Here is an 18,194-nt window from a genome sequence, read left to right on the forward strand (position 1 = left end):
CCACAAACACAAAGTTTCACTACTGAAATGTCACCACCTTTACAGCAATTCACTAGTCACAAGACAAATTCATACCTTCACCATCCTTGTGTAAATGCAAAATTGGAATAGATAGATTAATAAGCCCAGTGGGAAGAAAAAAAAAAAAAAAAAACACCCAGCATACAAAACTCTAATTAATACTTTTCAGTTTACCAAGATGCAAAAGGAACTTTTGAATACCTTGCAGAATTTACTAAATCCACTATTTTCATTCTGATAATGAGGCATTAGTAACAAAGTAAATGTCTTTATGAAAACATACACTAATCAAGTTAGCTGCTCCGTCCCAACATAAAAAGCAGCACACTGGTTGCGATGCAGGCTCACAGGAATTCATCCCTTTCCTTCTCTCCCACCTGCCCTCCCCACTGCAACTGCCCCCATGCCCGGCCTGCATCCAGCTGTGCCTGAACACTGGCAAGCGCACTGATGAACCATTTGGCAGATTTAAAGAATGCAGGACGCCAGAGGGCAGATACGTACCATTGGCTTTGCAGCCCTACGGGGAGGCACTGCTGGTGAGAGGAGTGCTGCAGCAGAGGATCACCATAAAACAACAAAAAAAACCCAAGACAAAACAGAATGCACAATTGAAAAGCCTTTTTTTTTTAGGAAAAAAAAAACCAACAACAATGGAGCAGGTGGTGAGAAGTAAATGAACAGCAAATAAACAAAAGAAACAGTCCCCAGCCAAAGTAGCAGGGAAGAGGATCACCAATGCCCAAACCTCTTTTTGCTAATCTCCTAACCTAAATCACCAAAAAGAAATGTAAAAGAATGCTATTTGCTTGCTGAAAAAGTGAGTTATGTCCTTTTTTCTGTCATATAATGCACACCTCCCAAAGAAAAATCTTTCCCCAGACTGCCTTTAAGTGTCCTCCTTGCATGCTTCTTCATCACAACTTTCACATATTCATCCAAGTGTTCATTGATATTTGTTCATGAACCTACTTATTCAAGTTTATGTCATCTCCCTATAATGTTCACTATACCTGCAGATCTGCATCCATCTGTTTAGGAGTTCAAGCTCACATCATTAACACAAAAATAAACGGTCTCCAACCGAAAAATTTCATACTTCCACAAACTCCCCATTAATTATGTAATTGAACCAGCACCATTAACCAAATGGCAATGTCCAGAGCCTATAAAAGGGCTGTGCCTGGCCCTGAGCACACCCACTCCCTCCCAGGGACTTGGCTGCTGATGCTCAAAGCCAGGTTTGCCACGGTGCAGCTGTGTAACCTTGGATCAGACCCCTGGGAAAACAGCAGAGCTGTGAGATGGGCTGAAAGGAGCCTCTCTTTGTTTGGGAGGTGACTTACACTCAGGCCCTCACCCCTGGTCCCTGCCCAAGCTGTGTTGCAGCCATGCCTGTGCCTCGCGCCTCCAGCAAGCTCGAGCCTGAGCCTTGGAGCATCTTCAACACGCACAACTAAACCTTCAGGAGGGCGTGGGTACACATGCAGGGCTCTGAGAGGTTGATATTTATATGTCACAGGTAAGCTACCACAGCTTTGGTTTGGAGAAATACCATTCTGTGATCTAGGAGAAAAACAAATAAAATGGCACAAGCAGCATAAGGAAAGGAATAGACATTTCCCCTGAGAGTAAATAGGAAATAATACCCAAAGAATAAGGCAACACTTAAAATATTCATTCAGGAAAAAAAAAATCTGGCCCAGCTGTAAAATATTCTTACTGATTCTGCAGAAAAACTCCCCCAGTGCCTTGGCAGCTGTTCACAGTTTAGTAAATGCATAAACAAAAACTGACATAAGCAAAACAAATCTGAGAGAGTGCAAATTAATTTCAGAGCCCAAAAAACTAGAAACAAAATTGCCAGAGACTTCTCATTTACTATACAAAACTTTTGAGAAGTACTGCAAGATGCCATGAGAGGCTTATTACCACATGCAATTTTGACTTTTAAAAAGTTAGCATCATAAACAATAAAGCACAGGGTAATTAAATTCAGAATATGTTGACAGATTGCTGAGTCAGTTGGGGACTATGAGCAAATTAGATGCTTCCACTGGATTTCTGCAGGGATCGGTTCAAGACCTGTTGGTATTCAATATTTGCATCAATACTAGAGATGAGAATTTTCACAGTTACTGGCAATAATATCTCTGGTTGGCAGGAACTGAGAGCACAGTAAACAAGAACAAGGCAGTCAGAAAGAGAGTGATCTGCCTCACCTAATTTAAAAAAGAAAAGCAGAAATAGACACTTCTGGTATCAGCTAGGAGGATTCACGTAGAAAAGACTTTTAATAACCTACCAAGAGACTGAGACCGACAGATAGGAACATCTTTCTGGAAGTACCTAGATTTAGCATGTAATTTATCAGATGTCTACCAGCTGAGCAGGCATCCTCAGGCAGAATATGTTGATGGATAGCACATGATTATGACAGAAGATTCCTAGTGAGGCAGCAAGAATGATCAAGGGGATAGAGAAGTTCTCCTATGGAGAAAGTCAGAAGCCACAGGGATAGATTACTCGAAGAAAAAAACACATAAGAGGAGTTATAATAAAATAACCAACAACACATCAGTAACAGCTCAGGAATTCCCTTTCTGCCTGATCCCTAACAACAAGAGGCTCTTCAATTAAAGATACATTTAAAATTTATGAGGAGGAAATTCTCTCTGCATAGCAAATATTATACATGGAATTCATTTCCACTAAAACCTGCTGACACTAAAGCACACGCAAAATCCTGACACATCAGGATTCAAAAGTATATGTTCATGGAGGCATTCATCTTTCTGCTGCTGGCCCTGCTGCCAAATCTCCACTAAGGACTTGAGACGGTACATCCTACTGAATTTGCTCCACAAATGCAGTCAGTATGGATGATGGCAGAAAGATCACAAAACTAGCCAACTTCAGAGGCAGTGCTTGCGTTGTAAGCTGATGATAACGGCTCTCAGAAAATGTAGAAAAGCTGGATGTCCCTAAGTTGCTAACAGCTGTGCCAAATGAGAGTAATTTTAAACCTGTTGCTGTTGTTATGTACCCTGCAGATTTGTTGCACCAGCAGGGACTGGAAGGACCCCAGTGAGCGTTGTGAGGAAGGCTCCATGTACACAGTGATGTCTTGCTACAGGTCTGTGTGGGACAATAGCTCCTTCTCTGTCCTAGACCACTCCATTGAAGTCCTTAATGCATGGCAAGTGTGGGCATCCTCTTCCTTACCCTACCTCCAATTCAAAGTCCCAAGCACTGGAACTACCATGCTGCCTTTTTCTTGACATCAGATGATCACAGGTAGTAGCTAGACTTTCTCTTCATGCTGCTCTGTTGCTTACAGCTTGTGATCCCATCAGCAAGAGCAACCCAGAGTGGGCTGTGAGACTTCAAGTAGCTTATTTATAGCTAAATTTTGTCTTGTCTTGGAAATAAACAATCCAGGATTATAAAAAAAAAAAATGAACACCCCCCCAAAAAAAAAACCCCAACAACAAACCTGGCTGTATTCAAAAGAATTCATTACAGTTTTCACATTTCTGACAATGGTGTTACAGCAAGTAAAAATTGAAAGCACATTGTTTCCATAGCAATTGTTAAAATGACTTGTCACCTACTAAGTAATTTAAAAATAAACAAATCACTTTAAGAAGTGAAGGTATGAAGTCAGCTCAGCCCAGCCCCTATTTATATTCAATAGTAGTTGTCCCTAGGCAAAGGGGATGAGATTTTCTTTCCCTGTACCTAAACAGCATACTGATACTCCCTGACTCATAACCCATCATTAGGCAACCATTCAGGAAAAACTTTGACTACAAATTTATGAATATTCACTGTTAAGACAGTCTTCTGAACAGAAGAAAAATTATACACTATTACTCTTTGTAAAGATTATTTTTCTCCTTGTGTGTACAGAAGTCTTCCTTTTCTTCCCATTTTTAATCCTCAAAAAAAAAGACACCGGTCATGAACACTATCTGAAGACCTGATTGGCAGCATCTCAGAGAAAGAAAAATAGGAAATGTACTATTACTGTTTAATAATGTTCTCACCAAGAGCAAAAATCACAAAGCAGACATGTAGGTCAACCAGATATTAACTCTGATTTTTCTTTATTACTCACTGTTACAGAAACAGAATTTTTACCCTTTTTATTTTCCACAACCAAAACATTTTAGATTTAGAGGTACCTTTACCATGACAATAACCATCTTTACCCCCACACATTCACACAGAGACAATACTTCACTGGAAGATAACCATGTAACAGAGAGCGCTGAAAGAACGCAATGCCTTCTTCCCCTTTCCTTCTTGTCTTACTCTACACCTGCTAGAATGAAAACCTCTTCACTGCCGTATTTATATTAGTGATTCTTTTCTGCCAAATTCATGCAACAATTGTAACGTGGTCCAGTGTACCACTGGTCAAAAACAGCTACTGTAAAACTATCAAAGCCTCTTCCTTATCTCTGAGAAACTGCCATGTTTCTGACACCACTTTCCTCTTCTACTTAACTGGCATGGTGGTGATGAGTTACTCCCTTTGGAATGAAGATGCTAATTAACATCTATTAGGTGTTTAAACATTAATTAGACTACAGTAATTTAATACTCAATCTAGTACAACATTTGATCCTATAAATGTGCATTCTGCTACCAGGTGAAGTTTCTGCTCGTTGTTGTTCAGAATACCAGAGAAGGCAACCACAGTGGTCCCTAGCCTTGAAATTTAGTGGGAAATCACTGGGGATTTTCCAGACAAACTATTAAAAAGAACTCTTTTGTAACAGAATTTAACTTGAAAAGGAATAAAAACTATTTTTCACTAGAAAAATAGAAGTATAATAGTAAAAAAAATAGAAAGTCATGTATAACTGGAGTTCTCTCTTTAATTATTTGTAGAGATCCTGAAGCCACTGAAGCCCCCAGAATTGCATACCAGAACTATACTGAGCATCTGGAAATGAAATAAAGGTGCAGATGGGGGTCTGAAAACTACCCAACGTTAGGTAAATTGTGCAAGTTACAAAATCAGACTAGAAAAGAGCTCGATTTCTTCTCTAAATTTCAGCTGAACTCAAACATTTAGTGTTGATACACTCCAATTAGGTTACATGTTCACTGCCTCCAAAATTTCTTGATTAAAAAGCAAGGGAGCTTAAAAGAAGTCCTTATTATTCATACAGTAGGATTTTAAAATACAAAAAAAAAATCAAAGCAATACCTTTTGATTAGTGGACAGAACAGTTGAATAAATCAACTGAAAACTGTAGGTGATTAAATACACTTAGTAATGTGTACTACAATACAAATGGGGGGGGAGAGGAAGAGATTAATTGCAGGCATATTTACATAGCATGTAGGTTTACCTTTACAAACACCCATCTGCATATAGGAATGGACATGTACGACACACACTGACAGGGCAAGGACCAGCTCTTAGCAGCATATGCTGAGATTTCTCACAGTCCTACACATACAAATAAGAATTCCATCTACAAAGTCTTTAGCTAAAACAGTCAACAATTTACCATGTACTGCAAAACCAGAAGTGATCCGAACTGGAGGACTGTTACATACTGCAGAGTTAGTGGTCCATGTTAACAGTTGCCCTGAGAAGGCACAGGCCTGTGCTGTGCTTGTCCATCTCTTAACTTTGCCCCAAAGGTCTATTCTGTATAAGCAAATCCAAGCAACATGGAAAAGCAAAGATTTATAGCTTTTGTGGAGACCAGATACAAGAAAATTAAGCTCCCACATTGATCCATACTATCTAACACAAAAAATGTCATCAGCTATAGGATCAGCAAAGAATAGATATTCTTTTCCTAGAATATATTTCTGCTTCATAAATCTTGAACATACTTATTAACTCTGATTACCTATACAAATAATTTAAGTTTCTGGGAAAGCAGATTCAAGATTGAAAGACAGCATGTTAGTACTTAATTAAATATAGCTTATAGTGATGTCCACACATTCTTTTAAGCCTTCATTTCCAGAAAACAGACAAAGATCAAAATAAGTAATAGGTTTTTTGCTTAGGGATACTGAATTTCTAAATTTTTTTTACATACTACAAAGACGTAACGGCAAAAATTGTTACCTCCTGACAGGAGAAGGACAAATAGAATCCTTTGGGATTTAAGAGCAACACACAGACTGTTCTTCCTCATCCTTTCACCTCAGGAAAAGGCAGCTGAAAAATGCACGCTGAATACCTCAGTGTGCAAAGCCATGCATACTTCAGTTAATTTTTCAAAGCCAAAGCTTGTTTCTCTCATTCAAAGTCCGCACCATAATAATGCAGAAAAGTTCATAGGAAAAATGGTCTTTTCATATGCAATAGAAAGAAAATTGCAGTGATCTCTTTCTTTCATAAGCAGTCAACTGAGAGCCTACACAACTTAACTCAAGGTATTAAAATCAACCCCCAAATTATTTAGGAAACCTCTAGGAGTTCTCACAGATGTATCCATGCTTGCCCTACATAAACAAACAACACACAGGAAGAATCTGTCAAGTATGACCTCTGGGATGAATAAAAGGTATAGGACAGCTGTACAGTATCATAGAATCATAGAATGGTTTGGGTTGGAAGGGACCTTAAAGACCATTGTCTTCCAACCCCCCTGCCATGGGCAGGGACACCTCCCACTAGACCAGGTTGCTCAAAGCCCCATCCAACCTGGCCTTGAACACTTCCAGGTATGGGGCACCCACAACTTCTCTGGGCAACCTGTTCCAGTGTCTCACCACCCTCACAGTAAAGAACTTCTTCCCAATATCTAATCTAAGTCTCCCCTCTTTCAGTTTAAAACCATTACCCCTCGTCCTATCGCTACACTTCCTGATAAAGAGTCCCCCCCCATCTCTCCTGTAGGTCCCCGTTAGGTACTGGAAGGCTGCTATAAGGTCCCCCCAGAGCCTTCTCTTCTCCAGGCTGAATGACGCCAGCTCTCTCAGCCTGCCTTTGTCAGAGAGGTGCTCCAGCCCTCTGATCATCTTCATGGCCCTCTTCTGGACTCGTTCCAACAGGTCCATGTCCTTCTTGTGCTGAGGACTCCAAAGCTGGACGCAGGACTCCAGCTGGGGTCTCATGAGAGCAGAGTAGAGGGGCAGACTCACCTCCCTCGACCTGCTGGCTATGCTTCTTTTGATGCAGCCCAGGATGTGGCTGGCTCTCTGGGCTGCCAGTGCACATTTCTGGCTCACGTCGAGCTTCTCATCCACCAATGTCTGTACACATGTACTACAAAATGTCATTAATCCACTTCTGCATCTGGAGTTATTTGCAAGTACACAAGTATATAGTGTTAGTTTTTTCTGGATATTTTTATCCATCTATACAAATGTATTTGAACATATGAACCTTAGTAAATTTACTGTACTCCCTTTTCTGCATAAAGTTATATTTAGCTATTAAGGAATCCTTTCTGCAAAAGAGTCTACTTCATGAGTTTAACATATTCTCTCACTTACCTCTTCCTCTTGAATTCTATCTTTTTTTTCCTTTTCCTAGGATTTTCCCTACTGCTTTTAAAAAAATACCTTCCTCCTTTTTTTAAAAATAGCCTACTTGATTACTTTTAATTTGCAATGTCCTAGAAATAACCTGGCTTCCTAATGTCTTTCAGAACTTGCATGTGCACTAAGAACCAAGCATCACTCCTGCAATCAGCAAGCTGACACTTGTCGTTGACTCAAAAGCTTTCAGAAGTTCCACAGTGAGCTGGTTCATAAATTCACAGAAGCAAGCGGATTCCACCAGATTAGCACATTGGAGACTCCTCAAAAAAGAGCTAAGCATAAGCAATACTCAAACGAATGGCTGATTTTTATTGCCACAGTTGCACTGTAGGTATTCTCTGCATCATATACTTCAATAACACATTAATGGCAAGCTTTCATGCAGAACATTGACAGTAAGGAAGCCAGTAAACTTTATCTGGAAAGAAGGTACATGAAGTTTCAAATTAAGAATAACCATTTGTTTAAGTTTTCTCTCACTGCTGCAGTCACTGGCTGGGAGTATTAAGGTATGTGAGCCTCTCTGTCTTAGCCGTTTAGGGGAAAAAAATCCTTGTGCTTGTTGTTATCACTTTGTGTACTTTAATATTTAATAAAAAATACTTGTTTTGAAAACCTGCTTTTCTGATAGATTATCGAAAAATCAATCCAATGCCTAGAAGCTAAAAAACAAACCTATTTGCCTCAGATCCTACAGATCACAAAATGATGGGAAAAATCCTGACAAAAGCTCATTCTCTGTTTCATAGAACAACTTAACACACTACCCACAGTCTTTCCACGAACAAAAGAATAAGTTAATACTTTTAAAAGTTAACCACAAAGTTAAAAATTAACCACAAAGACAAGAACAAATTCCAAGTTACATTTTTTCTTAAAAGATTTGCTTTGCTTTTAAACATTGCATTTTGTTTCTTATTTTACATTTTTCTGTTACAAAAATGATAAACGACAGCATTTTGCACAAAGCAACATACACGGGTGTCATCTAGGCACAATCTGCCGGTCTATGAGAGATTACCAGTCTTCTTCCTACTACATGGACTGGCAAAACCAAACAGTACCATGTGAAATAATAACATGAATGTGAGCACATGTGGTGTCACAGGCTTTGTTTACATAGCCAAGTAAGGAGGTGAATTAGAGCAGAGTAGTAGATCAAACCATTTAAGGCCAATGCTCTTTACATCTTCCATTAGATGTTATTTGCTGTTTATTTTAGACAAGACTTAGTCTTGTTCACTGGACCAAAAATGCAGGGACAGGATCATTAATTATGTTTTCATTGCCAATGAGCATCATGAGAGATGCTGCATACCATTGCGCCCCACACCATAAGGTACACTCTGAGAACGGTGCAGCACAGGCCTAATTTAATTGTGCTTTTCCTGAATGCATAATGGCACTGCAATCTATATTTGATAATCTGAAAGTAACTGGGCTATGTAGGATAGACAATGTGCAAATTTTTCCAATACCTTCCAAACTCATGGTATCACTTTTAGTCTCAACCCTCTGTAAGGGCATCTTTGAGACCTTCCTTCAGACTGAAACACTGAGCACGGCTTCTGCAGTATTTGTATGCTCAATTCTCTACTCTCTTTGTCCTAAGTGGGGCATCCAGAAACGCAATTGTCAGGACTTTGTCTGCTCCTTCACTGAAGACAGTCATCAACCCACAGAGCATTCAGAAGTGCATGGAGTGGGATGGGAGGAATACCACTGGACATCAGTGTCTTTCAATCTAACAAATGTTATGCAATGATTGAAAAGGGAACTGATTCCCAATACTTCTCTCTGTACCCAGCTTTCTCCTCCTCCACACTTGTGTGCTTCACACACTCCCTTTCCGCATTCAATCCATTTGTTTTGGGTCAACCTGGCTAACCCAATTATGCCTTACACCAGCCCACAGTACCTTTCCCTTTATGCCCTTTCCTGAGTGTGACTTGGGGCAGGGGAAAAGATAATATATTGCCAACAAACAGTACCTTAATCACTGCATTTCAAAAAAATGGCCTCATCCTGAATGGTATTTGTTGTACAAGCAGCTGATTGCAGGGCAGGGACAGGATCTGACATAAGGCCAAAAGCACCAGCACCACTACCACCACTGAGTAGGTCCTTTATACACTGCATTTGAGGAGAGGAGGAGACAGCGTGGCTGGGGTTTTGTGCAGGAGCCTAGGGGGGCTGTGGGATCAAAGCATGCCACATCCACAATTTATGCGGTTGCCAGGACTATGCCTGGCACACAGGCAGAGCTGGGACAGGGCAAGCGGTCTCTGACGGAGCTTGCTCTTCCACAGAACTTCCCTCACAGCTCACAGGCCCCTGGGGACTAGTCTGTCAAGGCACAGCAGCTCTCACAGTAAATCCAGAGACTTACACCACCTTTCCACAGCTCTGCAACCAGTGCCCTAATTCTACCAGAAACCTCCTAAACACAGTCCCATGCTCAGTACATGTACAGGAAAAGATTACACACACTTACTCAGGTGGGCATCCAGACCAGTAGTTTTGCAGTTCCCATTGCCTGCCGTGGAGTGGGCCAAGGGGATGTTCCTGCGTGTTGTCTCACGGGGATCCCCTAGGGGTTGCATAGCAGTACTGTAGGCATGCTTTTCCCTGGACTTTTTCGCCAGACTCTTCGTCCTGGGACTAAGGGTGTGGATGTCCTCATGAGCAGCGAGCTTGGTGGAATGCTCTCCCCTCCCCTGAAGATCTGTTCAAGATCTCTGTTGTAGTGGCACACACACCATGAATGTTTTTCCCACCTCATGAAGAACACGGCCTTCATCTGCTTGGATGAATGCAGCACGGCTTGGCAGTCCTGTCCCACTTGGCAGCAGACTTGACATTAGCAACAGGGTTGTGCCTCTGCTGGAGAAACTTTTGGACCTTTTAGAACACATGCTGTCAAGCTCCAGGTTGCCCCTTGCTCAATATTCTAAGAGGCCAATGCCACAGTTGTCACTATTGCAAAAGGCAATAGTAGGAAAGGAGGAATTATTTTAATAATGTTATAAGAAAGATGTTGTTCATAAAGGAGGAACAGTAGAAGAAATAGGGCTGGTGAAGAGGATAGAATCCAAAGCTTGGAGCAGCTGAAAGTCAGAACAAGCAAACATCTGGTGGTCATAAGCAAATATGAAGTCACACATTGCATTTGGCCCTCTGTGTAGCATGAAAAGTACTTCAGAATAAGGTGGGAGCTCTTGACAGCTTTTATTAAAGCATTCTGTTGGCACATGTACTTTTCATTTGCTCTGGAGAACTTCTTAGCAGTGCAGTCCCACTTATTTACGCCAAGTGGCAAAGTTTCTGCCTTAGCTTTCTCTGCAAAAATGTCATTCGTATGTTGAAAACCACTCTGTGAACCAAATCAATAAGCAAGGATAATCAGAGGACATATTTCAGAACTGCATTACTGCTGTGACTTGAAATACCATGTAGTGCACCCCTAATGACCATCGCTTTTCTAGACTTGAGGATTCTTGACCTGCTTCAGGAGGTGTCTTCTGCTTGTGAGAATCTCACTTAGAAGTTTATAGAATGATCTTCAAGCAGCAAAGCACACTTCTAACTTCCAAAACGGGAGGCAGGAAGCCATAGTCAGTTCTGCAGTGTTTGATGCAGCAGCATCCAAACAATTTTGGAGGCAACCTCACATTACTACAACTGTTCATGCTTCTTCAAGTATCCTCAGGACTCAGAAACATATTTACTCAAAATCCAGGCACAATCCCAGCACGAGCTACCCACCAACAGCAGTGTATAAATTCGTAACAGTGAAGCACATCTCAACCAATACCAACTTAATTGGTTGTATAAACACCAAAGGATTGTTCCAATAATGCTTGTTCCTGAAAACAGTAACAATTCATTTCTGTAATAGACCATTTCTATTATGGTCTTCATCACTTGTACGGTGTATTAGCTGGAAGACGAAGAAAGTTTAATCATAATATACATTTCCTTATGCAGAACTCCCGCACTTATGATGGTCTGTGAACCAGTATATTTCCACCATGTCATGCCGACTCTCCGGCTCCATGAACACTGGGTGCAGGTGGTGCTTGAACAACTGCTACATTCACAATACCATCAAAGCTTTTTTCATATGCTTTTTTATGCGTTCAGTATCTACTACATTCACTATACTTTTGCAGTTCTTGTATGCTCTGCCATGAGTTACCATTAGATTTCCTTTAATGGTTCACACATTTCTAATTACCACTACAAATCAACAGAGGTAATCAGCATGCCACAATAGCAGAGATAAAGCAAATTCCACCTCTAGAACCATTGAAAAAATACAGAACAATTACTAGGTAGGCTTCAGTCTGCACAGTGTTGGAAAAGCTGGGATATATCCAGAATTCCTAATGTCAGGCGAATGCAGGAAACCAAGTCTTAGCATGCTTAAAAGCTAATAACGTTGGTGCTTTTACATAAAATGTCTTTCACTATCACTGATGGATACTGGATTCACTCCCTGAAGAATAAAGAACATGGTTCAAGCAAAACTGTACCTTCTTGACTGGCGACTAGAGAATCAACAATAACTTCTGAAAAATTAACAACGTAAGGTAGTGCGATTGCTCTTTTGAGCACCAAAGGTAGGATGCAGCAGGCCACTCTAATTGGACTAGTCTCCTCTCCACCCCACTGAGTTTCATCCCCAAGGAGAAAGACCAAGCCCTGAATGTCATCTGAGTCTTGGCTTTAGGTGGCTTGAGTGGTAGGCAGAGAAAAGAAGAGACAAGTCTCCTTAAGAGTTCTGGCTCCAACCACAGAGCTTCCAATTGCCTCCAACTTAGATCCAGTAAGAATTTGTCATCTCCAGACAAGAAAAACACAACATCCTCTTCTACATCCATAATAAAGGTAATCTGATAGCTTGTTGCTGAAGCCTCAGCAACATGGGTACACTCAACATCTGCCATTTCTAGGTCTGTTGTTTTGGAGCTCCCTGCCTCACTGACCATCACCAGTCACACAGAAGTATACAAATTTGAAGGACAGTGCAGTAAGTTTTCCTTAAAAATTACTGTAATACATGACATAGTATAAACACTGAAGATATACACACAATTTAAATATATATGGCATTAAGAATGGATAGGCATAAACACAATTATCAGGATCATCAACTGGAGGAGATGCTGCCTTTTCAAAGGCTGGCTTTTTGGAACAGGTCATACCTCATACAAAACTGTAGTATTCCCATGAAGGAGAGGCCCATAGCAAATGTAGGAATGACCAACAACCCAGCCTAAATCAGAAGCTGCCCACCACACCTAAAATGAAATAAAACATTAATATAGCAGGGAGTTTTTAAGATGAGTTAAAAAAAATTATAAGACATTTAAACAGAATTACCTCACCAGGTTTGAGTCCATATACAGCTGACATTGTCCAGTTCAGCATAACTGCATAGCCACCTGTTGGTCTGACAACCCCCTAAATGAGAAAATTTGAATATTTAAGATCATTTGAAGGATACAATGATATTCCTGTCTTCAATTAAATTTTGGGGGGTTAGCAGTAATAGACTTAAAGTTGTCCAATTCCAATACTCCTCACTTATGAAAAGGATCCATTCAAACAAGTACGTACTTGTGCTAGCATTCCCACTGAAGAAGTAATTTTGGCAAACAAACAAACATACAATAAAACAAACATAAAAACCTAACCCAAGGCTTAGATGACAATAGTTTTCAGAAGATAACTAACAAAGACTAGAATACTCTTATTAAAGTTGGATATGCAAATAATTAGTCAACATATGCTAACAAAAATAAGAGATTGACTATTTACCTCACTTAAGCTGTGGCCATCTAAATGCTAGGCATGTTTTAGATTCATTGCCTAGTCTCTCTGTGTGATCACTGAAAAAGAGGAGTACCTGCAGAGCAGGTGATCCCTAAAATAACTTGGGTGAACTACTCCCTGAAATGTACCCCTCCTTCTGCACTGAGTCTAATTTTTAAAGATGTTAGAAAACTGTCTTAAAACAGATGTCTATTTTTGAAAGGTTTAATATCTAGCCTGAACTACACATACAAATGCAAAATGAAGAACAATCCAGTCTTAGTCTAAAAGAGTGATCTGAAAATTAGAATGAGAGAGTATCAATAGCATCATGCACCTTGGTAAGCCAAAAACTGGCTCTGCAACACCTTTAATAGGAAAAATTTTGAAATATTTTGTAATATTTGTATTTTTAATATACATTTCATCATCTTCTAGTACATCGTTTCTAGAAGAAAGGATTAAGTAAACCATGTCCTGAACTAAAATTCAGCTGAGATTCATCTGACCAAACAAATGTCTACAGTGCAGACATTACAATACAGCTATCTGGCTGTGCTAGGCATAGTACCTTCTCTTTATGTTGTTAATAGAATGAAATAGGCACTGCCAGGCTTCATTCAAGAAAAGAAGTACTGTAGAGACACATTAACTCGTTAAAATGGAGATTGCCACAGCAGAGAATGGTTAACTAACACTTCCTGTATTTCAGAAAGGAGATTGCTTTTTTTAGTCTCGGCTTCTAACCTAGTCCCTGCTCTGAGATTAATAAAAGTTTTGTTACGAAGCTCATAACTGAGTAATTTTACTTGCATGACCATCTAAAAGCAAGTCCCTTACATGAATAAAGGTTAATTTATTCACTAAGTTACTCATTGTAGTTTAGTATTAGTTGACCATCTCCTTATTAGAGTGATTCATTCCAGGTATCTCCATTTTTCTCTGGAGAACCAACACAGTGAAGTAAACTTCAGAGAACTTTTATCTCTGAGATGTTATGTTTTGAAACTAACAGTCAAGGAAAATACCTGTTGTAACATAGGATCTTATTTTGGACCTTTTGACAGTATAATTAAATAATTCAAGACACACATGTTGCTTTAAAGTGCCCACGTTCAAAGCAAAAGCAGAAGACATTTTTCCCAGCAAAACTGATATTTGGTTTCCCTTAACTCCCCATAGATTCTGAACTTTATAGGCCACAACATTAAATAATTTTCTAGTAGTAGCCTAAGCACTGCCATATCCAGGGATGTGTGATACTGTCTCTGAATTTGTGGTGGTAAGACTACTGCCAGAAAGTTATACTCAGCTTGTCTTCTACTCTTGAAAAGAGAATTTTAAGTACCAAGGAAACACTCAAGAGTTTGCTTTTAAAATAAGATCTTTTAAAAATAGATCATTAAGACTAATTGACATTTGAAAGCGAGCATTTTCAAAGAATGCACTATGTTAGTTTTCACTTACTCAATCTAAACTTTCATTTTCATGGGAATTATGTTCTCAGAACTGTTCAATAACACATGCCTCCAGAACATGCTTTATTCCATTTAATCTGTAATGTTATTCATTACATCTTATCTATGGGAAGATTAGCTAATATGTAAATAAGGAATAAGCAAAGACTACTCAGCACTAAATGCTATCACACAAGTGATATATTAACCAACCTTGCTATTAAGTGACTATACTATGCTTACCTCAAACAGTTAAAACACAGAAGATATTAATGGATAAAGGACATTCTGCTCTCCTCAAAGGTTCATACTGTAAAAAGTACAAACTGCATTTTGAAGTAAATGCAGTTTATCTTTATATTACTATTGTTTAAATAAACAAACATAATTTATTCCTATACACTGATTTTAAAGTAGTGAAATGAGAATAAATGAGATTAAACCATTTCTAGCAATGTTTATCATTGATAGCACTGGCAAGCAGTTTCAGTCTTTTTAATTAAATATTTTCTTATGTGGAACTGCAAATAGGTTGGTCACAGACACTTAGACTACAGCTAGTCCTTTACCTTGGGCAAGCCTGTTGTTCCAGATGTATACAGAATATAAAGGGGATGGTCTGATGGAACGGAGACACATTTATAACGTTGTGCTTTTGCAAGCTCTTCCTCCCAGTCAAGATCGCAACCTGGGACAAGAGGAACATGGCCCTGCCAATTGAAAAACAGAAAAGTATGGAAAGGAAAACAGATGGGATAAACGGAAGTTGGTCAAAAAACATGTACCATTCAATCTTCTGTACAGTAATCTCTCTGCTTCATTAGTTCTATTTACTATTTAAATCTTATGAATATAAAGTTCGCCAATAAAATTCAAAAACCAACTACAACAGATATATTAAAAATATTACTTTTAAAAGAGAAAAGGCATGTGCACTACATATACATATGAAAGTTAAAATAAAGGCACAACTACTGTACACCCACCAAATTAGGTCGCTTGTAAATGAGAACTTTATCAGGTTTGCTCTGCACCCTTGCCAATGCTCCTTCTAGGAGGGATATGTATTCCACTTTCCTTTTCGGTTCTATTCCAAAGCTTGCTGTTACAATAAGTTTGGGCTAAAAAAAGAAGTTAGATTGTTAATATATACTAATACTGCAATATTTTTTGCTATATTTGCAAAATATTTCATATATGTAACCTAATGACATGTTTTCCATTAATGATGCTCAATGTATAAAACCTATCTTCACATAATTAGAAACAGGAGTTTAGATCAGTTTTCTACAGAAATCAAGCTTGTGTGATCTTCCTGTCCATGCACTTGTTTTTTCTTCACAGTAATAACTTCTGACGCCCTTCACCATTTTCAGCCAAATTTGAGCAAGAAATCAACAGTATTAAGTTCTTGTAAGCTGCACAAAAATTAATGAACAGAGAAAAAAACCCATCTCCGTCTTAGCCCCTCCATTAAGGAAAAGTGGTACAGTGTTGTCAACAACTATCTGTCCTGTTTAGCCTGCTTTCTAATTATCTGTCTGCACCCAATGGCATATTTTAAAACTAGCTGTAGCACTTTGCTGGCTCTTTTCCAGTCTGCAATTAAATGGCACAGGAGGAACAAGAGGAGAAAGAGGAAAAAGGCGGCAAACAAGAGATGACAGGAAACTAGAAACACAGGAAGAGGATAAGCTAAAGTCATAAGGCACATGAGGGAAATACAGCTAGAGTCTTTTAAGTGATGGTTGCAGGATTCAGGATGCAAAACCACTGAAAATCAGATTTCCAAGGTTCTGGGGTTTTTTAGAATAATTTCTGTTTCAAATGTGGATTTAGCATCTTTGTCATTAAATTAATCTCAGGTTTTATGTAAGATTTCCCAAGTCAAGAAATTTGCATGCAAACTATTTCGATTTAGGTCCCAAGGTAAGTATTTTTATTTCTTGCATTTCAGGAAATAAAAGGTAGCACCAAAGAAATTATGTGTTAGAACACATTTTAATTGGAGAAGAATGAGTCTTCAATCTCCTCGCTTTTGGAGTTTTAGAAGTATATTTATCTTATGCCCCTCAGTTTGATCAAGCTAGTTTACTAATTGTATGCATTAGCATAAATCTCATTAAGCAGGCACAAACCACAATGCCACACTTAAGGCTGCATTAAACTTCGCACAGAATGCACAGATTAAATTGTTTTCTTGTGCAATAATAAAAGGTTTCCGGTCCAAATCTGCCATTCAGAGAAGTTTGCTAATTAGCATGTATTCAAAATAAAGATTTCAGATGAGCTTTAAAATTTCAGTATTTGTCATCTTTCTCTTTTGGGATGCAGTGATTTTAATAAAAGATGATACAATGCAATGCAGTTAAACCGCAAATTCACTGGAGGCTACCCTGAAATTAGACTGTAATTAATGTAAAATATTAACACAGTTCTATTCAATTGTTAAGATGAAAGACTGTTGTCAACACCAGGTTTACAGTCATTTGTAAATGGTGCCATCTCTGCTCATCAAGTGCTTTGTATGCAGTAAAGAAGTCTAAAAATAAGCAATACTAAGTTGGCTAATGTGATCTATTTCCCAAGTGAGGGTTGCCACTTGGAAGCATCATGGATCACTCTATGCAAATCAAAGGTCCATTACTGGCTTTAACTGCTGTTCTCTAGTGTTTTGCCCCTCTGCCTACTTGACATTACTTTCTCTGCATCTCTGCTCCTATACTGTTTTTATACATCCATCTCCCATCTCTTTTGTGGCTTTGTGCAGTGCTGCACACTAAGATTAGATAGAAAATTAACTAGTTTGAAAGAAAACCAAGGAAGTTCAAAGGTTTGCTGAAGAAGGAATGCCAGCGATAGTGAGCTCTAGAAAAAAAAAACAACAATATGATAAAGCAGAAATGAGATAAAGCAAGGCCCAATAGTACCAGACCAACAATTTTATTCTGTTGTAAAGACTCCTCCTACAAATTCTTCTATAGTCTCTAAGAGCATACTAGGCAAAGCTTAGAAAAAGCAATAAATACTTTTGGGGGGGCTAGCTAATAAAGCTGCAAAAACTGCAGATAATCAACTATCATTGGGGCAAAAAATATCAGAAGTGTCACGAATACGTTTACTGAGAAATCCAGCACTTGGGCCCTCATTATTCAACACATAAAGATCTTTCCTTTTCATGCCCCAGCCACACATCTGATCACAAGCCTACGCTCAAACTTACTGCCCTTTCATAGTGTGTCACTTCTTAAAAATGTGGCACACATTTTAAAGAATTCCAGTGCTTATGCAGTCATTATATAACTGCTGCACCTGCTGGGACTGGACTGGCTTTGTAGTTAGAAGATACATGTCAGACTGCCACAGACATTA

The 18,194-nt window shown here is 39.0% G+C and overlaps 1 protein-coding gene across 1 annotated transcript in view; it reads right to left on the reverse strand.

Annotated features, from left to right (window-relative positions):
• Nucleotides 1–18,194, reverse strand: part of ACSS3 (acyl-CoA synthetase short chain family member 3) — a 91,209-nt gene that overhangs the window by 49,171 nt on the left and 23,844 nt on the right. The window contains exons 4-7 of the mRNA XM_074168486.1: nucleotides 15,809–15,943; nucleotides 15,392–15,532; nucleotides 12,934–13,014; nucleotides 12,756–12,851 (exon numbers count right to left, since the gene is read on the reverse strand). Coding sequence (XP_074024587.1) covers nucleotides 12,756–12,851; nucleotides 12,934–13,014; nucleotides 15,392–15,532; nucleotides 15,809–15,943 — 453 coding nt within the window. The remainder of the gene's footprint in view (nucleotides 1–12,755; nucleotides 12,852–12,933; nucleotides 13,015–15,391; nucleotides 15,533–15,808; nucleotides 15,944–18,194) is intronic.

This window comes from Numenius arquata, chromosome 2 (genome assembly GCF_964106895.1).
Source record: "Numenius arquata chromosome 2, bNumArq3.hap1.1, whole genome shotgun sequence".
Classification (NCBI taxonomy): Eukaryota; Metazoa; Chordata; class Aves; order Charadriiformes; family Scolopacidae; genus Numenius; species Numenius arquata.